Consider the following 7,389-nt stretch of genomic DNA (forward strand, 5'->3'; position numbering starts at 1 on the left):
GGAGCAATGGGAGTGAGGGGGGAAGGGGGATGTCCGGTGCCTTGCTCAAGGGCACCACGGCAGGGCAGGAGGTGAACTGGGACCTCCCCAAGTAGAAGTCCACACTCCAAATGTAGGTCTGGTCGGGGACTTGAACCGGCGACCCTACGGCTCACAGTCCAAGCCCCTACTGACTGCCATAGATTTAGTCCCTCATTTTGCTCTCAAAGTGCACCAGATTGATGCATTTAACTTCAACATTTAAAAAAAAATCTTCCCGGGGGAGCATGCTCCCGGACCCCCCTAGAGGAGGTGAGGTCCACCACCTGCCCACACCCCCCGGTTAAATTGTCTCACCCACATTGAGGATGCTTCCTACGCCCAAGTTTTATTCCATGTGTCAAGTCAGGCAAATTGGGTCAAAAATGTTATTGCATCAATGATCTGTTAACATTAAAATCACTAAATATATGCTGTAACTATTTTGCTCTAGGCAACTCAAGGGCTCAGGTAATGTGATGACTATATGAATAATGGTCCAAAATAACATTAAATGCATAGGGTTTTTTGTTAAGTAACATACTTTCGTCGCCGGCCGGCCGATACATGCCGCGCATTAAGTGGGCCTGTCTGTTAATTAATACCCGGGCCACTTTTTCCCCCCAGTCCGCCCCTGTGTATATATATATATATATACAGTGCAATAATTATTTCATGCTAAATGAAGCTCTGTTGCTTGGATATCACTAGATCCTGTTACAGCGTAATATAAGTACATAACGATTGATGTGTACATTAGCATAATTACTAGCTAGCCGCTAGTTGCTAACTGCTGCCTCGTTAATATAAATCCATCATAATAACATCCATTACCATGCTGTCATGAACGCGCGGTGCTGTTACGTGTATGCAAATTGACGTGCTTGATGTGAACGAGCATTTTGGTTAAAGTTGCGCATGCGCTATGAGCGCACATACGGGTACTTCTCAGGCATGCCGGGTAATCTGTGACGTTTCACTCTCTCAAAAGTTGGGCCATTTTATCATCATGCGCTAATGAGCAACTCTCATAGTAATGAATGAGGCCCCGCCTCCCACGCTGTATCCAGTTCTTATTATACATCCATGGGTGGTAGTATGAGGCTTGGCAGACCGTCTTTATGTGTGCTTGGAATGAAAGGGATGAGTCCAGTTTCACACCAAGGCTCGTTACAAGTGGGAAGAGGGGAATGGAGTGGCCATTGATGCTGATATGAGGGATATCAGTTGTTTGTGTTTGATGTGGTGTTCCAATCAGAATGGCCTCTGATTTGCTCTTAAAAGCATTTGAAGTCATTAACACACTATGTTTGTGTTTGTTGATTAGGTAAATTCAAAAGATAAGCAAGTTAACGTACATAACGTAACGTTTTTTTAATTGGCAGCACATTGTTGTACAGTATCTATAGAGGACAAAACCAAATTAGGGATTGTGAATAAACAAATAAGTAACTCAATAATTTATTAAAAATGTATGATAGAGCAGGACATAAATGATTTATTTATTTGTATTTATTTCTACATTAACATTGATTTAACCCTCTGTTTCTTTCTCCATGCTGTTGTTATAAAGTTGGATACTGAAAATAACGCAATCTTGAAAAACTGCTTCTTAGTAGCAATGTGATAACTGTATAGCATTTTTTTTAAACACACATACACACATACGCTTCTCTTTTTAAATACATTCTTACGCGCTTTTAGCCAATGTACTCTATAAAAACTCAAAAGGTTTCAGAGACGCACGCAGGTATAGTATCAGCACCTGGTGTGGTCATCTCCATTATGCTTCTTTGTTCATTCAGCAAACAGTGACAGTACATGATATCTGTCGATGTAATCGTATACCTAATGTTTTGTTTTTCATTCTGCGCATTCCTGTGCTGCGATAAGAGCTCTCACTGTCTCTGCTGTGCTGTTTGATGTAGAGAGGGCAAGGGGGGACATGTGTTGGGGTTTTTACATTTTGTGGGTCAGAACTTGGGTTAGGAGACATAAAAAACGGTGGTATCGTCTGCGTAATGTTGAGAGCACTGCTGAAATGTCTAAGGAGACCCTCTCTATGTATACATCTCTATCATATATTTTGGTGTATCTTTCAAAGGACAATAACGTGCTGGTTATTTACAATGAAAATGATTTATTTTCACAACAAATGTACCCCCTTCAGACACTTAAACAGGACTCTTTCTCTGTTGTAGGACCTACAGTCTGAAGAAGGGACAGCTGGAGAGGGACTATGCACAGGTAAGGATGGCTGGACTCTTGCTGAATATGTGAAACAAGTATCAGTACATCAGTCTAATACATCTTCTGAAGCCTTTAAAGGTTGTTCATTAATGTGAGCAGTGCACTTATTATTTTCTGCACAACTTTATTATTCAAAGCCTCGTTGTTCTCTTATTTCATTCAATTTTATTTTAATATCTGATTAAATGGTAATCAGAGTCAATTCAATGTATTGCTTTACCACCCTGCCAATTACTTTTTAACATCTATTCATATGGTGCATGGTAACAATTGGTGAAAGTGTCTTCTTTAGTTAACAATAGGTTCTGGGTTTGAATCCCATCGGTTTTTACCTTCAGTACAAATCTTGAATCAAAACATAAAACAGGATATCTCCTGTGTTGGATTTGGTACTGGAACGTTTAAAATCTGGAATACTAGCATGCTAAACTGAACTCAAGTTAAAGGATGTTCTTCATCAAACAATGCCAAACTGATATTTGCTGGGTCAAACTCGTTAAATGTGATAATATGCTGCTTTTTTTGTTATAAAATCACACATTGATTTAGTAATATGTTTTCCCAATACATATAACCACTATTATTATATATTTAATAAATTGTTTTAGTACTGTTTTTTTGGCTTAGCTGGTAAAAGTGCCTGTTTAGTAAACAGGTTATCCTGCTCTTAACTCCCAGCAGTGCCTTTTCTACAGTTGAGATTGTTAATCAGGAGTATGTGAAGTGCTGCCCAATCGCGAAAACAGCACAGTGTTGTATCTATAGAGGACAAAAACCACTCACAGTATCGATCAATATATTTAATAAATGTACAAATGAATACAGTAATAATATATATGTTTTATTATTGATGGACATGCTTTTATTTGATAATGGAGAGAGATAGGACATGTTGGTGAAGAGAGCAGGAGAATGACTTGCAAAAAACATTTGACGTAGCCGGGGATAAAACATATATACTAGGGATGCACGATATTGGTTTTTTGAAACCGATACCGATAACTTCCTGCTTCTCAAGACCGATACCGATAACCTTTAATAAAAAAAAATGTACGCCACTAATTATTTTAACGCGATTAACGCATGTGTATTTTTTTTCCTCGGCCGCCCCGTAGTTTCAGAGCGCATCGAGTTTAAAATACCATCTACAAGCTGATGCTGACAGCCCCGCTCCTGTCGCCCGCTTGTGGCAGACCACACTTCCACGCTCACCGGCAGGCACCGACTGGCCATCTGGAGGACCGGGAGGGTGTGTGTATGTGTGGCCCGAGCGAGCGAGAGAGAGACCTTACGTGCATTGTTGTTGTTAGCATCTGGTGCTAGCTAGCTGCGCTAACGGATATACGGAGCTGTTTAAATGAAAACAGAGGAGTGACATTTTGCCACAACTGCGCCGAGCACTTGACTTTATGCAGGAAGCCAGACAGTGGGACATTGTACGAAAAGTCAGCACACTCAGCACGGATAGTGCGCAACATGATTGCAGCGTCCAGGCAGCTCCGGTTCGAGCATATGCCTTGAGTTGCACATAGCTCCAACGCCCATACCACCGACGACATGTTTGTTTACTGTCCTGGCTTCACGGCCGCACACCATTTACGTCACAGCCAGGCATGAGTTAGGGAGCGCTGGATTTGTGAAAAACTCCCCTCTTCCTAAACCACTAATACCACAGTACTGGCAAAACGGGAGGAGCCGAGTGAAAAACAAGCGCCCCTCATCCCAATCCACCCACACCGCAGTATCTTTTTCTTTTTTTTTACCCCAAAAATATATTGTATATTATCGGGGCTATTAATACTGGTATCGGGTTTATCGGGATGACGTCATAATTCCTAATATCGGACCAATAATTATCGGGCCGATAATTTTCGTGCATCCCTAATATATACGTTTTTTTGGAGAATAGATACATTATTGCAAGACATTATTATCAAAAGAAAAGGTAATCTCTCAGAATAAGATCAGATTTGAAGCTCCAAAACTGTGATTTAACTCAATTGTCCTTTATATAGTCATTTAACCTGTTAGGCCCGGTGCCCTCCCGCCGGCAACATTTGCATGAAACAGCGTCTGAGGGCCATTTACCATTTAACAAACTATGAATGTGTCATACCCACTTAACGGGAAGAAACTCAGCTACCTGACGATGTCAATCATTTTTACCGAAATAAAACACAAGTCTAACGCCGAGCCTCTGAGTTAGCACTAAGCAAAAGAGTGCTAACGCACTTAGCACATAACTCACGGTAGAAATATGTTATACTTCATCGGATCTGCACAAACTAGATATCATATGAAAGCTGAGATTCCACAGATTCCAATGGTATAATCATCACTGTGCGACCAAAACCCGCGGCAGCAAAGGCAAAACCCCTAACCCAAAGACAACACACAACTTCTCTTTACGTAGCCAAAACGGCAAATACGTCTTACCTTTGCTGTTTTCTGATCAAAGGTTGTGTTCAATGGCATTAAAACACATAACAACGCTGCTGAAGGTTAATCCAATGTCTCTGTGTCACTTTGAAATGATTACTGATAATCCATCATAACATTTTGTCAATAAGAGTAGTTTTCATATAGAGTATATGAGAGCTGTAACCCAGCTTCCGGTTTTGGGCATGCTGGCTGCGCATCACTCTCATTCACCAATGGTAATGTTTAGATGGATTTAGGAACTTCCCTCTCGATTCTATTGGCTCTATCGGTTAAAAAGAGGTGTCAATCATCAAAATCGACCGATGGGTTCCAGAGATATGGAAAATGCACCCAAATGACCCCAGAAGTGTTTTTTTTTCTAAACCTCTCTAAAAAGGTAAGATTTAACTTGTTTTGCATCAATCTTGATACAGGATACTTATTATATGTTATATTTTGGATTCCTAAAGCTTTTAGTCTACCATCCCATCATTCAAGGGTGGTTTTCATAAGCAATGGGTTTTTCTTTGGACGGAAACTATAATTTACATTTTTTTACGATGTTCAATCTGAATTTACTTTAAAATAAAAACATCTATATTGATTCTGACTCTTCTACATCCAACTCACAGCTGTATCATTGCTTTGAGAAAAAACATTATTAATGTACCCCTTTTAGAAGTGAAGATAGTCATTTGTTCTGGGAATGTCATTTTCGAGCCTGAGACCTGAAAAACAGGCTCAAGGCTTAACAGGTTGAGTAAAAAAAAAATACGATTATGGTGATTGAATTCAATAAATGTTTTAATGAAACTGTTTCTGAAGTTTGCAAAGAGGAACAGATCACTCAGTACCTTCATTCATCTGTAAAACCACAATTTCCATTTACAGGTGCACTACTTGTGGTTTCTGCTCATCTTTGACTTATTGTTGAAATGCATAAGAATGCACACATGTGAGGCAGGCAGCATTTTGTTTCACTTCCCGTGTTCCTGTTTGGCTCTTTGCAGATGTTTCAAATTGATAAAATGCTGCATAGTAATCAAGAATCTTGTGAATTGCAGACAGCGAAGGGTTTTGCATGCAAATAAGCCCCATATACACTCAGCAATAGACGGTTACTGCTTTGTATTTTTGCAACTTGCATTTCTACCTAGAAAGCAGCCCTAAATGAACGTTGAGTTCTCAGTAGACTTCTATAAAAGGCAGGATTTCAATCTCAGAAATACTCCCACTACCAAACCAACAGAGGGTCTCTCTTTGAGTCCAAACAGTTAGCACAAACAATTCCTATTTTTCTTCCTGAGTTTAAGGTCAAAACTATCTAGTACTCATTTATACACTGTCACATTTTCATACATACAAGTTGAATGCTTTGGCAATACTATGTTTAAAATGTGGTCATACCAATAAAGCCCCTTTGTATTGTATTGTATTGATCAATCAGATAATCGAGAAGAGGAAAACAGATGAATTGGCAATGAGAACAATTAGTTGTGGCTCTATTTACATCTTCTGCTGGTCTAACAAAGGAGAGAGTTGCCTGTCTATTGTCAGATTATATATTCTGAGTGAAATTGAATCATCAATAAGATAATGTTTGTTGTAACAGAGCTTTAGATCCCTTGACATTGAGAATACATTCTAGATAAAACGAAGGCTGTATCATCAGCTATATCATCAGTATGCAGACTTGAGGGGAGACATTAGCAAGTGTCTATATTTCTAAATATAGTGGGAAAAAAATGACTGCATTCTTACCATGAGATTATTTTTACCCAGTAGACTGCCACTCTAGTGAGCCGCATATTTTTAAGAAGGCACAGAACCAAAATAAATTTCCAGCAGACGGCTGCGTCAGCATACTCAGTAAGCATTAGTATGTAGCAACCAAGTCGTGCCTGCCGACAGCAGCGGGAACGATTTTCTGATTTTTATTGTACTTGCTGTTTAGCTTAAGCTCTCCTCACATGAACACGCCCACATTTGTACAGACACTGTGAAATGCACTCAGCTGCAAAATCCTCCTGAAAAACCTTTGAATACATTACAGACCCAGCTCTTAACTACATATTAACATACAAATATGCACTCTATGTACTGTATCAGTACACACAAACACTCTTATTATGTAGCCCTAATGTCCTCATATGAGGGTATGCAATGGAGAGAGTGAAGAAGATGTGCAGAGAGAGGAGAAAAGTGTTTGAGCATGTGTCTTCATTTGCATGTGTTTTGAATGATCAGGTTTCCTGTGGTCGACCCCTCTGGTTTCAGACACTCATTATCTACCCCGCCCCTCCCTCACTCCATCAAGCTTCCTCTCCATCTCCCACTATTCTCCCTGAGCACTGTCTCGTTCACCTTAGAAATAGAGGTTGCCTAGCAATCCAATCCACTTTATTTATATAGCAAATATTAAAAACAGAGGGTTTACCGAAGTGCTTCACAGCCACATAGCATTATAATAAAATATAATATTACAATAATAGATAAAAGGCACACATAAGAATAGATAAAAGGCATACATAAGAATAGATAAAAGGCACATATGGGCTATGGACAGACAAATAAAAGCATACAAATCGATAAAACATAGCTCAAACTGACTCGAAAGCGAGGGAAAAGAGGTGGGTCTTCAGGTGGGACTTAAAAGTTTGAAGGGTGGGCGACAATTTGACATGGGGGAGCAGGTCGTTC

At 39.8% G+C, this 7,389-nt stretch overlaps 1 protein-coding gene across 1 annotated transcript in view; it reads left to right on the forward strand.

Moving 5' to 3' along the window:
* Nucleotides 1-7,389, forward strand: part of LOC117552225 (F-BAR and double SH3 domains protein 2) — a 61,645-nt gene that overhangs the window by 21,846 nt on the left and 32,410 nt on the right. Inside the window, exon 3 of the mRNA XM_034225563.1 lies at nt 2,220-2,294. Within this exon, the coding sequence (XP_034081454.1) occupies nt 2,220-2,294 (75 nt within the window). The remainder of the gene's footprint in view (nt 1-2,219; nt 2,295-7,389) is intronic.

Source organism: Gymnodraco acuticeps, unplaced genomic scaffold (assembly GCF_902827175.1).
Source record: "Gymnodraco acuticeps unplaced genomic scaffold, fGymAcu1.1, whole genome shotgun sequence".
NCBI lineage: Eukaryota > Metazoa > Chordata > Actinopteri > Perciformes > Bathydraconidae > Gymnodraco > Gymnodraco acuticeps.